The 23,410-nt window shown below is 35.2% G+C and overlaps 1 protein-coding gene across 2 annotated transcripts in view; it reads left to right on the top strand.

The window, feature by feature from the left end:
• Positions 1 to 23,410, top strand: part of LOC117235317 (mastermind-like domain-containing protein 1) — a 172,285-nt gene that overhangs the window by 17,717 nt on the left and 131,158 nt on the right. Inside the window, exon 2 of one of the 2 annotated variants that reach the window (XM_033497211.1) lies at positions 2,709 to 2,745. The exons of the other annotated variant lie outside the window; for it this stretch is intronic. Coding sequence (XP_033353102.1) covers positions 2,742 to 2,745 — 4 coding nt within the window. The 5' untranslated portion in view covers positions 2,709 to 2,741. The remainder of the gene's footprint in view (positions 1 to 2,708; positions 2,746 to 23,410) is intronic. 2 annotated transcript variants of the gene reach the window in all.

The following is a 23,410-nucleotide window of genomic DNA, read 5'->3' as shown; positions in this document are numbered from 1 at the left end:
GATAGGAAGCGTATTCAAATTACAATTAAACATATCCGTTGTTATGGAATTTGAAAATCTAATATTTAAGATTTGAATATTTGAATTAGAATTAAACTTTTAATTCCAGACCTTTCAAATTAAATGTTCTTCTATGAGATTCGAAAGTTATTTATAAATATGAGCATTTTTATATAATTTCTAAATTACAGGAAAACAATGGAATTATTTTTCCCATATTAGAGAAGGAAACAGCTTTGGGAACGATGGTATCGAATTGTTAATTTTTCTGGCGCAGTTGGCGTAGTTCAACGGAAAACAAAACTAAAAACTAATTTCATATTATGTGAGTTTCGAGCTCGTTAAAAGTACAATCTGTTTTTCAATGTTGTTGCCACTATTTTCATTTCGTATCGCTGCAATCATTTTCACCTCGAACGTTGGCGTACGTGTTTCGATTCATTCGGCCGAAAGTTTGTTAATTTCTGGACATCTTGCGCGAAACAAAAGTCGAGCTATTGTTTAAGAACGTAATTTTTATTTGCTCGTAAATTCTATTTCTACGAGCCGAGGCAGGTTCACTTTAGTTCACTGAAATTTTTAGCGTACTACGAAATAACCTATAACTTTTAGATTTAGGTCAACCGTGTCTGGCCGTGTATTCTTGAAAGTTTGAACAAAATGAAAACGAGCCACGTCCAAATATTACTTACGCTCAACTTTTAATTACATTTTACAGACCATCGATAATTTATCTTAAGTTATAAACTTCCAGCTACAGGAACTTTGCTAAAAATCCAATAACCTATAACTATAATATTACGTCGGATCGATGTGTCGTAGTAACTTGTTTCGTATTACAAAACTTCTTCACAACTCTCGAAAATCTATCGAACGGGGCAAATCCTTTTCCTTTGTACACATTCCAACGATTCTATCCTTCTATTCAGAAATCGATATCGCTGCAATTTCGAACGAGTTTGTGGCAATAAGCTGCTCGCATGCGAAGCAAAACACGTTGCGAGTTTGCTCGCAAGGTTTTGGAATGATCTTCGATCAATCCAGCCAGCGTAACGGCGCCGCACCAGGGTTTTCCCTTGGACAAAAACGCTTCATTGGCATTCATTTCGATAACGATGATTTACATTCCGCGGGACCGTCGAATTAATTACCGCATCGCTACGAGAGCCTGCTTGAAACAATCATGCACACCGACGATATCATGTTGCACACCGACGACTTTCCAGTTCGCACGGTCATTCGAATACGCGTCCCAACACACGAAATGCTGTTCGTTTCTCTTGTCCCCCCTCGTTGCGTTTTCATTATTTGCTTTGCGCCGGATCAACTGCTGACACGAGTTATTAGGGACAATCCTGTTCGTTACGTTAGCCAAGTTAGCATAAATTGTATACTTTGATAGAATCTAGTCGGCCGGAGAAAGTTTAGCTCTCTGTTCCATGTATTGTCTCCGTGTTGTAAAGATTATTATTCATTCGTGGCGAGATCAAGTTTAACACGTTCACTACCTACCATACGGATTCCAGTCTTTAAGATTGTACATACGAGCCATTCGAAAGCCACATTGATCAACTCCGTAAATAGAAAGGCAAAAAATGCGACGATGTTGCAAATATTATTTTTTTTATTCACCTTGGACTTTGTTATTACTCGTGTAATTTTCTGACAATTAGTGAACACGTGGAAATAATTCGTTTCTTCAGAGTCGAACGTTAATCGCGTACGTACGCTGGCTCATAAATATAAAGCATTTTGACATTTTATCGGTAATGTATCGAGACACGATTGTCACGATTCTATCGATTAGATTCGAAATCAATCTGAGGATGTATATAGAAATTACAAGATATTCATCGCAGAAGTTGCGCTCGTTTTGTTAATTAAACGTAACTATACACCGAGGATTCTCTCGAAACGTTAGAAATTCTGTTCTCGGTTGGAAAAAAATGTTCTATTCGATGAACCAGCGAATAGAGAAGAAAAAAAGTGCCAATTATATTCGTTGAAGTCCTAATTAATAATTATACATCAATCGAGCTTCATTAACGATTGAAAATGTTTCGCCAGCTCAGCGTTGTTTCCGCAAAAACAAATAAGTAAGAAAGAATCATAATTTCCAGTCGTAATCATCGTCAAAGATGGAATTCGTTTGTCTGTATACGTACGAGTGAATCGAGTTACCAGCGATAACTTATCTTCGCCATATGCTTATGACAGATGTGATTACCATCGTGCATGTCTATGCTGACACGTATTAAAAGTAATTGCCTTTTTCCAACCGGTGAAATATCGAAATTTATATTGACTGGTTGAAATAAAAGGAAAAGAAGAAAAGCCAGAGGAAAAAGGAAAACAGCAATCTCTCGTCTCTGTCTAGCATTCCATCGATTATGCAGCGCGCGCCCCACAAGCAACAAATACATATAATGCATCGATCAGTGCATTCACAAATGCACTTACATAATCGTTACTTTACTGCTTTCTCGATACATCTATTCGATGAGTGCTGGTAAATAGAAAAATAAATAAAATTATCAGAACGAGCTTTGTTATTGACGATTACGTTTCGACTTTCGAATGTTGCTCGCTATTCACTAGGCGTATACAGCTTCAATTTTTGATCGCTTTCAATTAACTTTCAATCGTCGATCAAACGAATTCTGCTATTTTAAACTTAACGTTGAATTAATAAGTTTAATTAATTCTAGGTAGAAGAATAGTACTGAAGGGATTCTGAAAACATGAAGTCAGTCTTTAGCAACTTTGGAAGGAAGGGGCGTATCGATACAACACTGACTTTATGTCTGTTAGTGGTCTTTTGAGTCTGTTAGTGGAGATTACGAAGTCGAAGAAAATATTATCTCTTTTTCGTTTGGATCGGACGAAATTTTGTTTTTTATCTCGACAATCGAAAAATTTCTTTCGGCAAAATAACGCCGGGGGGAAAGATCGAAGATCACGAATGCGCATTGATCACGTTGTTTCTTCGGTTCTGGAGAAAATTAGGTGTGGAACGCGCCGCGACTCTGTGCTTTATCGACACTTTCGCCTCCATGAATAAAATATCACGTTATCGGAGGAATTAATAATACTTTATGAAAGATACCGGCTATTTGTTGGCTTTATAGTTTGCTGTCAGAAGTATCTACGAGTATTATTTATATTATTTATACGATGCTTGGTTTTCGTTTACGTTCCACTTTGCGTCTTAAAGAAATTATCCTTTTCCTTTAACTTTGGTTGTTACGTACGAAACTTGGTGAAACTATATTTTTTGTTTTTTACCATTATACATTTATATGTAGTGTGGTTTCCTTTTTACGACAGTAGAAACACCGGGAGTTATTTTTATAGGTATTCGCAAGCTGAGTTTTCCTTTCTTTTTTTTTTTGGGGTATAATTCACGATTGAGTTAATTGGAAAACAATTTTTTTCACGAATTCGTTGAACTTCTCGTAGCGTGCGTGGAATTGAAAGAGAAACGAGGGGTAGCCCGAATCGATGTCGACGACAAGCCATAATTTAGTTTTTTCCTTCGTTCGAATATTTCTTGCCGTTGCTGGAGAACTTAATCCGCATAAATTTCTGGAACGTCAAATTACAGATAACTTTCTGACGAGCACACGTATACACGAACAACGATTGTACGTAGGGTAGATAAAGTATTAACGTTAGAGATACCGGAAATACCATGGAAAAAAAAGATCTAAAACTCTAGCTACTTTTTAGTTTACAAAAGGTTAATAAAAATTGTTTGAAAACTGCAAAATAAAGGGGGAAAGAGGGAAGAGGAAGAAAGCCAATAAAGCACGAAAATATCTGTAAAATGAAAAATGAAAAATGAAAAATGAAAAAAAGAGGAGGGAAAGAGATGGAAAAATTGATTTCATCTCGGTTGGTTGGTATTTGGTAAAACGCGAAATCCTTCGATGGTGGATGGTAGAGGCGCGATTAATTTCTTGAAACCGCGGGTCTAAAGTTATTACAAAAGCGCTCGAAGGGATTTGTGATTTCGCGCGACTCCCTTCGAACTGTCAGCCGCCCACTTTTTGAGTGTCAGCTTATTTAACAGGCTGTCCCAAGTGTGTACACACGTACGCGTGCACACACAGCCCCTTTTTGTCTCTCTGTATGTCTCTGTTTCACTCACTGCCGCTCGACACTCTCTCCCTTCATTCCCACCCTCTCATATTTTTTCCCTTTTTCATCCACTGTTTTCTTGTTCCCGCGGCAGCTTGCTTTTGATGTTTTCGGAGCTGTTGGAAAATCTTTGCCCGATGCTTTGCCGTATATACATACGTATCTACATATATTTGAACTATCCGACTATAAGCTTCGCTGAATATTCGTAATTCGATTGAATTTGGAAAAAATGCACGGCGTTAATAAATACTAGAATTTTTCCACTAACACAGTGATAAAAAATTGCCCGTATTTGGATTTGAGAAGTTAACATTTCATCGTCGTGCGAAAATTACTGCTACAAAATTATATACAATCTATTATCTAATTATTTAACGTGTAAATGTTGTAATAAATACAGTAACCTGCGAATAACTTTCTGTAGCCATTCTACGTAATTCTAACAGCGTGTTGGATTTGAGGTTTTTTAACGATAGGAAAATACGATTGCATGGAAAATGACTCGGAGGAAGAAATTTTGTCTACTTAGCGTTATTGATACAGCAATAGCGATTAGTTGTTTACGCTATAGCTACGATATGTTATGCATTGCATATTCCTGTGTTTCGTTATGTTATAATTATTTCTGATAAAATACAATTTTTCATATAACTTTAACAGTATGTGAATCATCGATGATGTTCGCTGATGTAAAAACTTTTATTCAAAGGGAGACTAGTAGCGTGAGCGTGCGCATATCCGGCCTTAAAGATAGCCGGACATGAAAAAAGTCTGAAACCCATGGTCCGATCAATCCGGTGCACACTCCCGAGGGGAGTCTAGTTATGTACTTTCACTTATAAAGCAGTTTCTCAAACGTGTTTCACGACCGTGGATTAGCTTCTATGTATTTGGAAAATAAGTCGAAAGAGGGGAACGCATATATTCGAAACGTGAAATTAGAACGAGCAATAACAGTAATCGGATAAATTATTCGATTGAAAGTTTAATTCGTCGAGCGGTTATAAGAGGGGCATAAAACACGACCGATTAATAATTGGATGCTCGTTTATTTAAGTGTACAAAGAAGTGAATATAATTGTTTCGTTAGCCTGGAGCACGATTTCAGCCGAGTAACGAAGTATAAATGTAATTTTGAGCGAGCCTTGTGTGTGGGAAAATTACTTTGCTATTACGGTTCGACGATTCGTCCTGAGCAAAAAGAACAAGGCAAAAGCGTACATTGTATACGTTCGTATAAAACTCAAATGAAAATTGAATGGATATGGTGTCCATAAAAATATCTTGCAGTCTGGTATGGCAATAATGAGCATGATATTGTCTTAATAATAAGTAAACGGCAGTTCGTTCAGTTTTAATCCTTTCAGGACCGAATTTCTTTTTAGCATGTGAGGAAAATTGCTTTTCCATAAGTTTTGGTATTAATAGCGGATACGACGCGATACGCTAAAATATAAAAGCAGTTTTACCGAAAATAAATTTATCTCAGTTCGGTTAATTTTTATTATTCTATTCAATTTCGGCTGCACAGCCCGGGGTTCAGCTTGCTTTTATAAAGTTCCGTTAATTAACAACCTATTAGAACATAACCGTTAATTAACAACTTATTAAAATGTAACGTTGAAGCGTGTAAAACGGGAGATTCGAAAAATTCAAATTGAATGGAACTTGAAAGGGGACATTTAAGGTTCGCGATATCCCAAACATTCCCCAGAGTGTCGGGAAAGAGATTCTAGAGGCAGAACGCTAAATAAAACGCCGTTGTCCCTTTAACCCTTCAACAGAGGCGCGTGAGAGGCACTATTTGTTATTTATAAAATGTGTGCATGCCTTTTTATATTTTTTACTCTGAATATTTTCGGATTGAAGTTGTTACAGACAACACCGTAACAGTTTGAATCCTATTTTTAACACAAAAGCTCGTAACCAAACAGAGCGTAGATACGGGTGGACGGTGAAAAATTGTACACGACTATAATAAAAATACTCTACGATGGTATCAGATTTATCTTCCTTTTTCAAGAATCACTTTTTTTTTTCTTTTTAATTAATTTGTATCGTCGTATGCAGGTAGGAAAAATAATGCAGAAGGTTAAATGAAAGATTCATTGGTATTCGACTGGCGCAATTTAAAATGAGCTCACCTGGAGCACACGCTGTTTAGAGAGAACGTTGAAAATAATGATGAACAGAGTTCTGAAAGAGAAACGTATTGAATGCGATACGTGGGTGGTGAGAGAGAAGGGGTTAGAGAGATTAATCTGTGCGTCGAGAAAGGAGAAAAAGAAAAGAGAAAGAGAATAAAAAATAACAGATGATTATATAAATTAAGCTCGACAACGGATGAAGGGATTGAAATGGTCGAATGAAATCATCGTCGATTGTGAAATAATAGGCGAGCGTTGCCTACAGGAAGCTGAATTCATGCGATTCAAACAATCTCGCGGGACAGTTCTCGTGTAATTCGAATACAAAGTAATACCATGCCATGAATAACATACTGTAATCGGTAAATCCGTGACTCTATCGTTTCGAGGTATTTAATAAATAGCTCTGTCTACGAGAGACGAGTGTGTTAGAACATAAAGAAACTTCTTTCAAAGAAAAAAGAAGATACACATACGTATATTATGCTCGATGATATACGTTTCTGAACCTGAATCCTATTAAACGGTCGATTCTTTTCGTATTCAGAAATTACAACGCGAACATTCAATTCGCCGGGAATTAATTATCGAATGATATTATTGTAAACTTCAGAGCAATAAGCTGCGTTGTTATAAAATAATTGAATTCCTCTGATGAACAATCTCCGATTGATGCTGAATCGCATTACCGTAATCATTCGATATCGCAATAATATTTTAGAACATATACATTTTAGATCTTTCACGTTTCACGAATTGATGTTGATATTTATATGCAGGATGACTCATAAAAATATTTGAACACGTATATGTAGAAACATTTTCTCGATATATCATTAAGTGGAGGGATTCCCTTTTACACGCACATACACACATTTAGGAACAGGATAAGTTTCCTGTAAATTGTACACAAAAGAGATCCAAAAGAGAAATAAATAACTAATCAAGTAAATTATTATTTGTGTTATACAAAAAATGTTCATTTTGTATGATACAGCACATGATCACGTTGGTAAAGCGAAAAAATGAGAAAAAATAAATTGAAATGAAAATATATAAGTTGCAACATATTTCTTGCAAGTATACGCTGCACAAAGGTCACGAAATTGTTTACATTGTAAATTGACTACGGAGAAAAATGTAAATTACTGTTATTATCGTTTTATCAATAAGTTATTTATAACAGACCACCTTTAACACTAATTATACGTTTCAGTCAACTATTCAACTATACTGTTATCGAGTATATGATCGCAGTAAACATCTCGTAACATTTCTACTATACTTTTAAGTTGGTTTTACGTTTTATTATTACAATCACGATAGCCGTGACTTAGTATACGCGCTAATGTTTCGCATAATACAAGTTCAACTAAGCTTTTCTTCATAGCATTGTAGAAAATATGGAGATTGTTTATAAGCATAACGAATGAATTTCTGACGCATTTCTTTCTTCTTTTTTTTTTTTTTCTTCTTTTTCAGCTGACATGATTTTTATTTTTAGCGCAGCAAAATGGGAACGTAATCAGGTGCTCGATTATACGCGGTCGAAAAATCGGCAAAAATGTCGAAAATACTTATAAATAAACGAAGTAGATGCATTAAAGTTGCGCGTCACGGAATAACCTAGATTCTTCCATACGTTCACCGGTTGTGTGTATATTTCTTTCGTTCGTGATTTAATAATAACCAAATAGAAATAGAGAAACAGGGAGCAAAAGAGACGATCAGAATTTCAATTTACGTTGAAAACTGGCCTATCTAGCCTATCGAGAGTCGACAACATTGTTACAATCGGCGGATACGTACGTACTTGTATAATGTTGCAACGCGACAGAAAAAAAAGTCGAGAATCGCGTGTAATGTCGCGATACAATGTAATGTTTTATTACAAAATGCTCGTTACTTTATACATATTTATTTCTCCCAGGCTTCACGACCTCGTACTATTTCTATTTATTGCTTGCATTTTCTTTTCGCGATATTTTCGAACATGAAGCGCATAAAAGAAACACGAGAATGTAGGCGAGTAAAGAATTCTGATAATTAAGTCTACACAGAGCTGTAATTAAACGAGTTTAATGACTCGAGTTCTTTGCTTGATCGTAGTCTTTAAATTAACTTCGCGTTTTATAGCCTAACTTTGCCTCTTTATGCAAAATCAATAGTAAAAATAACGGCGAGTTTAACAAGAAAAGAATCGTAAAGGGCGAAAGAGGGAATTACAAAATATGATCATTTTATTTCATTTGTTTCGAACGTTAATCGTCGATTGTTATGATCAAACGAATGAAACACGAGCGCTTTGAGTCTACGACGAGAATTTAATTTATTGTTGCAACGTCGTAAATAAACAAGATAACTTTGTTTATGAATCAATAAAAAGGAGGAAAATTATCGACGAACATTTGCGGTATCGCGTAACAAAGTAATTAAACGGGAAGAGCGTAATCTTATAGCTCCTATCTTCGTTATTTAGCAAAATATTATAACTAGAAGAATGATAATAAGTTAAAAAAAGGAAGGGAAAAAAAGAGAAATATTGCTGATAAGCAAAGTGAATAAATTAAAATCGTACGTTACGAAATAACCTGGATTCTTTCGACCGTTCAGCAATATATTTCTTGCGCCAGGATTTAATAATAATATGATATCGGATCTATAAACGCGAATACACTGTTTGTCGGTGTTGGCGCGCATGCGCCGTTGCTTTGTACACCCCACTCTCTTCGCAAAACCACTGATTGCGCGCGATTGAGAAACAGAAACTCGCGTTGCGTTATCTATGCGAAACTACATGTACGTAGGTACAGAAACAATTTTCCCGATGTGGTTCAAACGTGGATTAACTAATTCCAAAGAAACATTTCATACATATAAAGCTCGCAAAGATCTAAGTTTAAATTCAAAAAGTTTCTTATTTTAAATTTTCCACGTGGAAAATATGAATTTCAAATTTAAATTTCCAATAATTTCCAATAGTCGTTATATTTGTCTAGAATTCAGTAACACTATGGCGAATAATATTATCAATTGTTTTATTGTCATATATCCATACAATGGTAAACGTAATTGTTGTTTCGTGTTCGTATTTGCAATGCGTTACGTTGCCGCATGAGTATTTCCATGGAGTATTACTACCTGTACAATTGCATCATTAAGATACTATTTAACCGGCTTCGCGGTGGAAAGTTTCATTTAGAAGAGGGAAAAAAAAAAGTGGAACTCGTTCTCGACATTCTTCTATATATTCCATATCGATTCTCCAGCGATTCGAGTGTATTGTGTTTGTTTGTACTTTTGAATAATTCATTTTGGGGTGCTGCTAACAATAATAGATATTACGATTAATTGCAAAACAGTTTCACAGTGTTTCTAATCTGGGCGATACGATCTGGTTCGACCGATAATCCTTTATCAGACTAGCAGTGTCGGAGAGTTATCGGCAATTACTTTTAAAAATAAAACAGATTTTCTTGGCTCGTGATAAACTTTGTAACGCATATTATTGACTTCTTTTTCTTTTCGATGATGCTTTTATCACGATATAATTTGAATCGCCTCTTTCGAATCTTTGAATGTCTCTTATCGAAAGTATTACGACAAACTATTTGGATAGAAAACAAATTGAAGCAGTGTTTTCGATTGGACTAATACTTGATTAAAGTTCTAGCGGACTTTAAAGAATTTTATATCGCGTCGTTGTAATCGAAATGCCATTTGATTTGTTCGTTTGCCAGCCCACTTACTTACGTTCGTTTCCAGGTTCATGTTTATCGAATATCGCAGCGTCTGTTTTTACAGCGTCCGCACGTTTTCCAAATTCACTGGATTTTTTGCCCTTTTGTCGTCCAATCGTTCCGCCTGTCCAAATCCATTCGTTATTTTTCAATTGCCATTTGATTTCCACGACTTTATCATACCTATTACCGATGCTCGATCGAAGGGAATCAAAATTCAACATTTTTGTCCTCTCTTTTTTTCCAATTTTCTCTTCTTCTGATTATCGGAACATTTTTATTGCTGTTACGCCAGAGTATTTATCAATACTAGCTAGTTGGTAAATTGCGATTTGTACGATTTCACTAATAATAATAATTGAATTGTGTCAAAAGACCCAGGAAATAACTAACGATTCTTCTTTCTGTAAAAAGAGGAAACGAGTGGTTTTTGTAGTTAAATAAAGAGCGAAGAGGTTTCAGTATATGTTTCAGGTTTCTTTCTTTCAACTTACAAATGAGAGAGAAAAGAGAATTCCATCAACGATGAAATTTGGATATTAAGAGCGTACAACATAGTGAGCTTCTAAATGAAAAAATATGAGGCATGAAAAGTCTCTAATTAAAACATAGAACTCCGTGTTTCTCGCAGTTTATAACATTAATAGAAATTACGACAGACAGTTTTTACGAGCGAGACATCAAAAGGACTTATTAAAGAGGAGTTTCAATCCGACTGGTAGTTCCACGTTTTACAGATTCCCAGTGAAAGGGGAAAAACAGAAAACGCTGTTGCTTATTATTCGATAGAAATAATTCGACTAGGAAGTTTTTGATTCATAATAGTAATTAACCAGGCGTAATAAAAAAAGAAAAAGGAGAAAGAGAGAGACGAATCGTTGCATCTATTAACGAAGCACGTGTAAATTATCCGAAATTAGTTTGAAACGTAATCAGTTCCGTGCCATAGCCGTGCAAGATGCTACGATAAACTTTCATAAAGATAACAACTTACGATCTGCAAAGTCGCCCAGTTATTGTGAGCAACCTTCTTCGTTACATTTTCCTCGAAATCTAGCGAAACGAGTGTCGTAACTTTGTTCGAAATTAATTATAAATTTGCATTTCTCTAATGTTCTTTCATCGTCGAAATTAATAAAACATGATTCCAAAAGTTTAACTAAACCGTTGTAACAACGTTCGTTCCCATTCTTTTTTGTTCTTTTCATTTCGTTAAGTTCGAGGAGACTTAAATGAAAAACTTTCGAAAATTGTCCACGGTTTTCTCAAATTTTGCGGCCAGCTCATTTTAAATTCAAATCGAATTCGTTTTAAAGTCAAAATTTAGTCGCGATATACATACCTTCTCGACTTTTATCTCAGTCAGTTTCAGACAAAATTGCTCGTCAGGGTGGCTCCTGCTCGAGAAATGTTTCCCCTTTCGCAAAGTCGAGGGATTTCGTTTCCGTTTCTTAGCGATTGTACCTAAATAAAGGTATCTCGCCCTTCCTTTCAATGGATTTCATCCTTTGGATTAGAGAAAACCCGCGATTGATTTACATCCTTGGTCAAAGGGCCTGTCTCGTTAAAAAAAGAATACAATTAGCTTTTATTCTATTTTGTCTCGTTTGACGCAGAAACCCTCGAATGACGGATAAAATTGAAGAAAATTATAGAAACCAAACAAAATGAAATACTCGATACCCGATATGGTAAAAGGATTAAACATCCGGGAGCGAAAAATGTCGAATGCGATATTTCGAAATTTTTTCAAAAGAAATTATTTTTCAGTCTGCACTATGATTTCGTCGAAACATACGCGTTTCGAAAAATATTTTCTCCGTGTTCGTATATTCGCTATACGTAAATATACGTGTATATATATATATATTATTGGGATATTTACTTACGGATATCGTCGAATAAAATACGGAATGTGAAAGTGTATGGGATGGAAATAAAGGTATGTTTTTACAGGATATTTGACGTTATATCATCTCTCTTTTACTCTCTTCTTCTTTCCTGTTGAGTGGAGTCTACGGCGTATTCGTCGTATATCTTGATTACCATTCATTCTATAGCCTGTACAATTTTCTCTATACTGAAAGAATTTCCTGTTCCGAAACTGAATATTTAAGTCACCTTTATTACGTTGAGAATTTAATCCATTAAAGACCAAGCAGAGAAATAAGGTATAAAAGTTGCGTAAATGCAAAAGTTCTTCATAAAATTGTAAGTACCTGGAGAAGAGGAAATAAATGAAATATATCCATAGAAGAAATGGTAACGAGAAAAGATATTGAGCAAATTCTTGGAATTCCTTTTCGCTGTAGCACAGAACATGATTTCACAATGTGATTTCGATAGAATTAAATAACGTAATTGAACCAAAATTGCAGATGAAATCGTTGTTGGCCTGCAACGAGTTAATTTCGGCTTACGAGATATCTTTGGATATTCTCGTTTTTCGCAGTGTTTTATTCAGAAACGCGATACACAAAAAAGAAAAAAAAATAGTAAAGTTATATTAAACATTGAAAACAAATATTTAGAAACTATTTATGTTTTAAAAATAACTATTTCTGGAGTTATATAGACACGAGAATGATAGCGTTAAATATAAATCACGCGTATCTTTGCATATGCAGCGAGAGGATAGAAACGAATAAAAATTGTTTTCTAGCTAAAAACCGGGCAACAATTTCTCCGTAAAGAGGAACAAAAGGTCGGCTTGAATGGGCTGACACCCAGCTCGCGCTAAACGGCGAAATAAACGTTGATTATTCTCAAAGAGGGCCAGTCAAAGCGGGACCCAATTATATGAGCTGGGAACCGGTTCCATTTTCGGAGCCATCTCCAAGGTGACTTCTGATCTGGCGTGTAGGGCCTTAGCTCGACTTTTGTCGACAGCTCGGAGGGAGAATCACGTATCAGTCGCTCCCGAATATCTTTTATTACTTATAAACTTTCGTTGTCTTGTATGGAGTCACTTTTCAAACCAATAATAATAATTATGACAAGAGAACAAGATCTCACGGGGAGACCGAGCTAAAAGCAAACAAGACAGGAAGAGTAAGAATGAAGAAGAGGAGGAAGAACAGAGAAAATGGAAGGGTGATACGCGAGAATGCGAATAAAGAAGAGGAGAGAAAAGAAAAGGAGGAGGGAGGATGTTGGGGATGTCACTTTTGCCTTGATGCGGTCGATTCTACGAGGACAAAACATCGAAAAGATATATTTGACCGACGAGAATCGTGTGCCTGCATCGAACCGCATTCATCTCGTTTGTCCTTTTTTATTTTCTTCTTCGGTTAAATTTTTAATCCACCAACAATTTAAACAACTTTTCAATCTAGCGGTTCTTTGTAAATGTATCGGGAATACATAGTACGATACTGTGCGCGAGTCTTGGGTCATAAATATGTTAGAAGTAGTGAAAAGAATGGTAAATTGATTACACGCGAGACACATATAAAACGATTTAGAAGAAGAATACTGTGAAATATGAATAAATTATTTGAAATACCATCAATGACGGTGAGAAACAAGCTTAATCGAAAAATAATTTGATCGTGAAAAATAAGCTTACACGAAATATTAATTACTTCGGATTAATCAATATATCGTTATCAAATTAGCAATAATTGTCGAGTTAAATACTTTTTTTTTTTAGAAGTGACAATAGATATAAAATAATATCAAGCATTTTTATATGTATTTATTTATCTGTTCTAAAAAAAAACAAAGTATTTCTTACGAATTTTTGCGGAGTGTTGTATGTTTGGTAGTTATGCTGTCTTGAAATTCCGCACGATCTGGTAGTTAATAAATTTTCGCAAAGGCTGGACTCGAAGTCGAAACCCTCGTTACTACGATAAAATGTTGTTAAAAGTAACGCACGCTCGTTCGAAACACGTAATTGCCTTCTCCGCTCGGCAAAAATGTTTCCGCGTATTATACACATTCCCGCGGACTGTATGAATTACTTTCCGAACTGTATGGATCTCGCGGTGAATTGCAGCGAAATTCGTTCCACTCGTTTTAATTGAAATGGATGACCCTCGAGAAAAATTTAGCCCCGCTCGATGGGACGAGAAAGCTCGGTAAATAATGCGTACAATTAACAGAGTGATTCGATCGAGAATAGCGAGAACTGATTACACTCGTGAATCCATCGAGCGATATTTCGTTTAAAAATAAATGACCGTCACCCAAACAATTTTACACCCGGAGAACCGACAAAGGTTCATTTACTACGTTTGTTCATTCTCATTTCCTTGCTAATTACTAAGTTGGCAATTTTTATGCAAATTCATATTTTCATGAAAGCAATTAAAGAAACAGGAGATACCTAAATGGAGATTTAATTTATCGTTTAAATACGAAGACCGTGATAAGCGATTTTTAAATTCGATAATCAATTTCATGTTATCAAAGCTCTTTTCATTTTATTGAATTAAAATTATTTCTTGTATTTTTCAATCATTATAATTGCGCTGCGTATGTTCCTGCATATTCAATCTCTTTTTCTAGACATTTTTTTTATGATTAAAAAAATACAATCTAGATAGGAGATTTGTTTCATCTAGTAAACATTACGACATGTACTTTATTTTGGATATTTTATATACTTTTTATGTTACGTACGTTCTGCAGAATTTTACATCTCTAAATACTCCGTAAATCCACAACTTCCATAAATTATAATAATCTTCATTTCGCTGTATTCTAAACTCTGTTTCTAATATAATTCTACTCTTTAAAATAGAATTGCTTACGATTCATGGAATTTTAACTGAAATATTTCTTCGACCATTGATGCAAATTGTTCGAAATAAGAAAAATACCAGCAACCGCAAAGGGTTAAATGCCTCTGTAAATGTTGCGTGAGGTGATGCGCTGACGAGTCAAGTGTGCCTATTCGTTGATTCGTATTACAGAGGAAGGCGTGTGCGTGTAACGTATATACCTGAGTCAAATTCCTCGTATATCGTGAATCGAGTGTGCATACACGTGCTCTGTTCGTGTGTGTCTTCCCCTGTGTCGATTCACTCCTGTATACAGGCGTTACTTTACTGCGGCATACGTGAGTCCATTGATAGCGATGGCTTTGAGCCGTTTCCGATCAGGTCAAACACTGTTCAACAAACTTTCCATTTTATCAACAACACACACCCCTATTACTTCTCGAATTTACATTTCATTACGATCATACTACACTATGGTTAACAATCTATTCGTACTAATCCAATCGCACAATCTAATGGATTTAAACAAAAAATGTTTAGGTACAGCAAATTAAAGTCATAAACGATTACAATGATTTGAAGAATTTTCAACTTTTTGTCCAAAGTAGATTAAGTATATTATCCACGTTTTTATTACGTTTCACAAATTTATTATAATAATGACAATAATAATAATAATAATACACGTGCAATAAGCTTTAATACAATTTTTTATTTAATTTCGAATTAAAGTTACGAGTGATTACAGTCGTTCGAAGAACTTTCATTATTTCTAACTCGAAAGATTGTCTAATAAGGATATTTATATTATACGTATAAAATTGCAGGAAATATCGTTAATACGAGAAAAATATGCGCCCATCGCTATCGAGATATGTGTGCGAGCGTAGCCTAAAGGCTGTCTCACAAACAGCTCTCGACGTGTAATGGGGATCTAAATCCAAGTGAAAATAGGAACACGTGTGTGAACGTTGTGTATCGATTTCAATGTATGTAATATGCTGGGACGGTATGAATAAATTTTGTAGCAGACTGTACGACGAATATAGAGGATATAAAAGCGAACGTTATTTCCTTTGATATCTTCGGGCGTTTTTAATACGAATGATATATGTATATCTATAGATTTATCGTTTTATAGTTAAACAGATATGTTTAACCTCTCGAGTAGGTAGTATTAGAAACTTTCCACGTGCATATTCTTTACATTTATTAGAATGATTCGACAAAATGTTGTAAAGGTTAAATAGTTTCTGTCGAGTGTTTAACTTGCAACAATTAGTAATCAACGAAAGCTCATTCTAGATGCACTTTAAGGTTGGTATCGATTGCCGAAGTAGAATAAATCATTCTAGTAGCGGTATATTTGCTCGGGAAACTATGTCTGCCTATGTAATAAACCCATCAAGAACTTCCCCTAACAGATTGTATACTATGTACTCTGAACGAACCTAATATTTAAATTTCAATGCGAATACCAAGTACGTAGGGTAAATAGTTTTTAAGCGTTGGGTCGGCTAAATTCCATTTATAATCTTAATAAAGTTATCCGAATAAAAATCATCGTTTCTCTTTCGGGAAAATTCTTTTAATCTTGTTGTTCCACTCGCCTCTTTCTTACATTTTCATGTATTCATGTATCTTCTTTCCTTGGGATATTTTATTCATAAAATTCGTGGAACACAAAGTTAGTAAAATTACATTGAATATTACAAACTAAATATTTCAAGACTATCTATATTTTAATAATATCTATTGAAATATAACAATCATTTTAAATCGTACAGACTCAAGGATAATAGAAGAATTTAATTAGTTAGAAAATCCATCGCGATATCGATATTTTATATTAAAAGAATATCTTATATTAAAAGAATTTATATTAAAGCAATCCCTCTGTTTGCCTTACGTTAATTTCATAACGTCGATTCGGCTTCTTCCCCCCCCCCCCCTCTTTCGCTCCCTCCGACTAAAAAATAAACGCAGCAAATAACTTTCAAAGGAACAAGAAATATACATATGTACATATATCCGAGCGACGAATAGAAAGTTTCCTGCCCGTATATTCATTCTCGATGTATTCGTTTGTGAATCGTCGCTTAATGTTTTGAGGTGACTCACTGATTGTGACGGGCGCTTAAAGCGCTTAGTAAAATTCATTGTAGAGGGAGACAGACACTGTTTGAGACCTCGATGCGCGCGAGAGAGATAGAACTATAGCTTCTTTTAGAGCGAAGTGTCATCAGGAAAGAGAGACAGATAAACATGGACACAGATATTATATGTACACAAAAGGTAAGAAGAGAGAGAGAGAGAGAGAGAGAAAAAGAGGGAGAGAGAGAAACTGAAGGAATGAAATTACCAGAAAGACTATAGTGTTTTGGAGGGTCTTTGGACAGCTTGGTATATGCGTGTATGTATATATAAGTATATATGCTCGTGGCAAACATATACACTGTAGTAGAGGTAAAAAGAGAGGGAGCCACTGCTCCATATCTTATCCTTATTTTCTTTTCTTTTCTGAGAGCCACGTTTAGATTAGATTTAGACTACATTAGAGAATCGTTTAATTGTAATTGCTTGCAAATATTATCTGTTACGCGAACGATATTAACGTTTCTTATTAAAATTTTGAGCTTGTATTATCAGAAGTTTTATTATTGACTAACTGCAATTTTTGCTTTTATTTGAGTAGGTGATTGGTATTTGAACTTTTCAAAGAACAAACTATTTACTTTTGTATAATACAATACACATAATACAAGAACTAAGAAGCTTTCTGGGGAAAGAATCTATATGAGTTATATATTATGAAATTTTTATTTATATTATTATTACGATAAGATCTTTCATCGCATATATCTTTCAACCGTAGATTCCAAGATGAACTTGAAGAAACAAGGTCTGCCTGTAACACGATCGTTTTTCTTTATTTCTCGATTTATAATATCTACAATATTGATTGATGCGATGCTATTGAAATTCACGATGGGATAATATTTTAAATCCTCCTTGTTTTTCTTGCATTCTGCTGTTATCGCGTGGGATAAAGATTTACAGGAAATCGAAACGCTTTGATCTTTAATTGATAGAACACACTTTCCCTAAGCTCTTACAGGGACTTAAAACGAAATCCGTAACGGTTTGTTCCTTGTTTTCTTTTTTCTCCCGTTTTTAATCTTCCGGTTCTTATCGTCGATAACGAACAAACAAGTTCATTAATTATGTAACAGATCGATTGTTGCAATTAAGTGTTACCGGCAGTTCGCTTTTTCCCCGACTGTAAACGAAAATGTTAACATTTCGCTTTCTTACGTAAACCAAGCGTTGAATAAGCGTAGAAATTACTTAACGACGTCTCTTTTTATATTCCTTTTAGCGATTACAGGACGAGAATTAAGTTAATTCGTCGTTTTATTGGTGGCCAATTATATAATGTATCTCATTGTGTTCACGATTAAATGAGAAGAATTCCTCGTTTTTTTTTTTTTTTTTTATATGCTTTTTATGCGATAATCATGAAACATTGTTCAGGAGGATCCTGTTTCGTATGCATTATTTATATTAATATATTGCCCTTGTTAATATGTATGAGTGGATAAAACTTCCTGTGTTTAGAATCTGCGTTCTGTTGCTTAATACAATCATTGCGTTGCGATATCTCCTCGTCATTTTTTCTTTTCAACCATTTTTTTAACGCATTCTTAACTCGAAATATGTAAAGCACGTAAATGCATTATACACGCTATACTTAAGAATGAAAACCGTACTTTTACGGGTAGAGAAACATAAAATTAACGATATTCGAAATATTCAATGGAACTCGGTATCCTCGTATAATTTCGGGTTATGAACTATAATTTTAAACTCGGTACTACCGTGTAATTTTAATCGCGTGCATTTCTTTTCTACTATCTGTCTACTATTTTATAATATAATGCCACCGTAATTTTTATTTCGTTTTGCTGTAATTAATTGATAAGCAAAGTAAACGGTCTGTTTATATTTATATTCATCGTCGGTTCGAGTAAAGAATATCAGTGAACTCGTACTCGTATCTCATGACTATCAAATACTTTTCCATCGCGTATTTTTATTCGTCATGTCGATTTGAATGTTAGATTTACTTGTAACGGGCATCGCGATTAATCACGAAATAAAATGTACGATACACGCATACAAGTTGGTAGAACCCATGTTAGAGAGGCCAGACAAATCGATATCTTTGTTTCTGTGGCCGGCCAGAAAACATCTGGATGATAATGACCGTAGTAGAATATTAAGTTGCAACTAAAGTGTGCTGGCTTGTTTCTTAAACACTTTATACTCGTGACTCACATCCTGTCCGATCTATTCTAATGTAATAAACTCAACGTTTCAATTTCTCAGAATTACCGCATAACGAAAACAATTCAGTTTGAAAATGGTTACGATATTGGGATTTCAAATATTTATTGTTTGAGTCATGTCGGCAATTAAACGAGATAAAGCGTAGAATTTGTGGACGTGAGAAACTGCTTGTCATTTTTATTCTTAGAATCGCACAACACGTCTTTTTACGGGATGTTGACAAATATTTGTATCTTTTATCGTTTATTATCTTTCATTTATTACGAGACTTAGCTTCAATGTAATTTTTAAATTGACCATTAAAATTTGAGAAACAGACGAGCGAAGCTTCGACGTTTTTCAAGGCTTATTTCGTTTTATAACAAAACGTTAAATCTATTCTATACCCATCTAGGAATATTTATTCAAAGTGAAAGGAGTTAATTAGCATAGGACTATTTGAAAAGGTCGTTCTCATCCTTTTCTATTCTCATGGAATATCAACTAAGAGTTATGAATCCGTAATTGTTTAATGCTGAAGTACGAAGCACACTCGTAATCTCGTATTATGAAAACGTGCTACACATCATATTTCTCTGCGTGGCCTTAAAACGCTACGCGCAGGATTCTTTTTCTCGTTCCTTTTTCTTTCTTGTCTCATCCAGTGTTGGCTCTGGTTGCCAGAGGAAAACCAGGCAACGGCTATTACATAAAACCCGAAGAAGCACAACAAACTGAATATTACGGTGTTTGGTTGAAAAAATAAGATTAAATGAGATAAAAACGAAATTGAAATCATAATACATATTGTCCATAAAAAATGATTGAAGGGCTGTCTCGAACAAGGGCCTATAGAGGAAATAAAACCAAGTATAATAAAATTGATAATAACGCGAAAAGAAAGATAAGTTATCATTCGTATCTCGTACTCGATTAGTGTATTTGTTAGACGAATAGATGAGGTATTATTAAATTTTTGTTTATTATGTAAACACAAAGAAAACAAACTTCTTTAGTAGTAGAAAACTAAAACTTCCAACGCGATTTACGTAATTCACTGTTTTGTCTTATGAACCTTTCTTCCAGAAAGCTTCTCAATTATACAGGATAGTTGGTAACTGGTGGTATAAGCAAAAAGGGGGTGATTCGACGCGAAAAAACAAGTCAAAAATATGGAATAAAAATGAAAAAAAATTTTTTTTTTTTTAATTTTTCCATCGAAACAACGATCTACAGTGAGATCCGTTATAACGAGACGTGATAAAGTGCACGCGTACCGATCGAAAATTCAATGTCGATTTTCTCGAAAACAAAGCCTGAAACGAAAAATTTTTATTCTATATTTTCGATTTCTTTTTTCGCGTAGAATCACCCCCTTTCCGCTTGTACCACCAGTTACCAGCCATCCTGTATAAAATGTTTTCGATACGAAAAATAAACGAAATTCATTATGTTTCCTTCTCTGTTTCATTCGCTTGTTAAATTAGAGAGACACGAATATTATTAATGACAGGCAAACATCGATCGAAAGAATATTCTTCCGATGTAAATCTACTCGTAACTCACCAAACGAAGAATATTATTTAGTCGTGTTTAGCGAGAAAATCCCATCGTATCGCGCCTTTTGCCCGGATGTAATTATTCACAGTTAAAGGATTAACACTTTTCAGTAGTACACGGTCTGTAGCGGCTATTCACTGATGCATTCGCTTCTTCATGCGATTAGCGTGATGCTGCTCTCGGAAACCAGTTCCCCTTAAGAGCAATTACAGAAATGAGACGATATTCCATTTGTAGTTAGTATTTCTACACGGAATAATCATTTTGTCTTCCTCGCCGTACCTTTTCTCTTTGCCACCCTCTTACATTTCCTTCGTTCTTTTGTTCGCTAGTTCCAGTTGCATGACTTTTAAAGATTTTCTAGCTTTCCAGAAGAAGAAAGCGGTTCTCAAGGCAAAAAGATATCCAGGGTGTTTCGTTCCATTTCAAAAAGCTTGCCCAAGTTTTTGCAAAGAAAGAGAGGAAGAGGGAGAGGCAGAGAGTAGATCGTTCTTCTGCTCATTAAGTTCATAAAGTCATTTGCTTGACCTATTTTCCATCGAAAAGCAGCACTCGTACCACTACCAACACGACGAATCGATTAGTAATCAATTAAGCTCTCGTTTTACAAATTATCCCTCTATAAAATATTATATCGAGAAAGTTTTCGAAAGAAAAGCAGATTCTTTATATTCTTATAGAATTTAACTTTATATATCGATCGTTGGAAGCATAGTAGCAAGTTTGCAGCGGGCGGTATTAAGACGTATCGACTAATAAATTTGTTAACGCCACGTCGGTTTATATTGGATTTAATTAATATCCTCTAAAGGTACTCGAATTAATTAATGGCTACGAGAAAGGTTTTGAACAAAATTATTATTTCACCGGCCGTGTATACGTATAATATTCCAGTGTAAAATGAATAAAAGAAATCTCGATTTGCATTTCACAAGTTTGAAACAGCGAATGTAATTATTAATTATTCGCGAGGAAAGGAGCCCTGCAATTCTGGTAATTTAATACATTTATAATACGCGAGCAAAACATTCTGCTATATCTCAAATTTAATACGTGTGTATATTCGTTAAATTTCAATATTATTATTAATTAAAAATCTTCCACGATAAGTGTTCAAATATTTTTCCCATCGTATATATGTATGCGTGTGCGTGTGTGTATGTGTCAAAGTAAACTGTGGAATATGTGTACATAATCTTTTAAAATAATAATCTCCGCGCTTTGAAACTACTATCTTTGGATTCCACCGAGAAACTATCGTACGTTATAAAAAAGAAAGTTCAGAAATTCGACGTGTACGAAAACAAAGTCCAGCCAATTTTTCTCTCTCTCTCTTTTTCTCTCTTTTTTTCTCTCTCTTTCTCTAAGGTCCTAGAAAATTAACACGTTGAGCGCCACTGGTCATGACTGACAACGAGCATAAATAATAAACCGATCGTAACGTTCCGTGTGTGTACACGGATAAAATGTGCTTGAACGAGGCATCGACAACGCACGCTGAATAATACATGCGCTGTCGTTCTCGATTCCGCGGAGAAATATTTGGCAGGGCCGGTACGCGCGATGGTAATTGGAGTGTGTGTGCGGGTAAATAATGAAGGCAGAAACGCGCCACGAAAATCCATGCACAGCAACCAAGTGACTACGCGGCACGCGGACACGTACAACTTTTCGGAGGGGATGGTAAAAACGTAAGAGGGAGGAGAAATGGGAGGGAGGAGGAAGAGGAGGAAGAGTAGAAAGAGAAAGAGAGAGAAAAGAGGGAAAAGAAGGAAAAAAAGAAGGGCCGGTAGATGCAATTGCGATATCAATGGCGTTGGGGGTTCGCAGGCGATGCAGCTGTAGCGGAGAAACGAGATTAACGCTATAAATACCATTGGTGGCCAAGCCAGGCTTGTGTCTTGACCGACGTGAAACTCTTGTCCGCGACTGTACCCTTAAAACATTGGAAATAGTTATGGCAGTGGCGCTCATCCAATGGCTATCGTTCCGCATTTATTGATTCAATTATGTAACCGAGCACTCGATTGACAGCGGGAATATGGCCCTCGTATCGTGCCTGATCGTTTTTATTTCCTGTAATTGATTGGCTTCGATGCACTTTTTTTCCACCCCGTTCTGCATTCGTCTCTCTGTAGGTTTTTCCAATCGTTGATATTATTGTTGCTTGTTGCGATGATTTTTAGCATTTGTATTTTGATGAATATTGAATAAATAAGAAATGGTTGAACAACTGCTAGGTTTTGTACGAGCGATTGTTATTGATAATTGGATTGTTGAATTTGTAATACGATTTGAAATGTTGGATTATTGGATTATAATATGATACGAAATGTATGGTTTTTAACGATTCATGAATCGCTGAATATTAACAACCGCCTGTCTATGTACGTAAATGTTTGCGGGATAAAAATTGTTCACGTCGAAAATGCGCAGATAAAAATGTTGATTGGAAAACAAGAAACCGTTTGCGTCGACACACAGCAATGATATAACGCAATTGAACATTTCGTACGTCGTAACCTAATAATTCGATTGTTACCAATATTATATGAAATCATTCAGTTATTCTATACGTATATTTAGAATAGCAAGAAAACATGTTTGATTCGATGGAATAGAATATATCAGAAGAATAGATTGTTATTAGGTTGACTTAACGGGCAATTAAGCCCGATGCAATCGCGGTAGGAAATAGCTGTGCTATTGAAGTATCAGAGTTAACGAAGTAATTGTGTGTTTTTACACAACACAACCTCTAACA

This window comes from Bombus vosnesenskii, unplaced genomic scaffold (genome assembly GCF_011952255.1).
Source record: "Bombus vosnesenskii isolate JDL3184/JDL3185 unplaced genomic scaffold, Bvos_JDL3184-5_v1.1 scf7180000013315, whole genome shotgun sequence".
NCBI lineage: Eukaryota > Metazoa > Arthropoda > Insecta > Hymenoptera > Apidae > Bombus > Bombus vosnesenskii.
The sequence above is the reverse complement of the archived record's forward strand: the minus strand, read 5'-3'. Positions and strand labels throughout refer to the sequence as shown.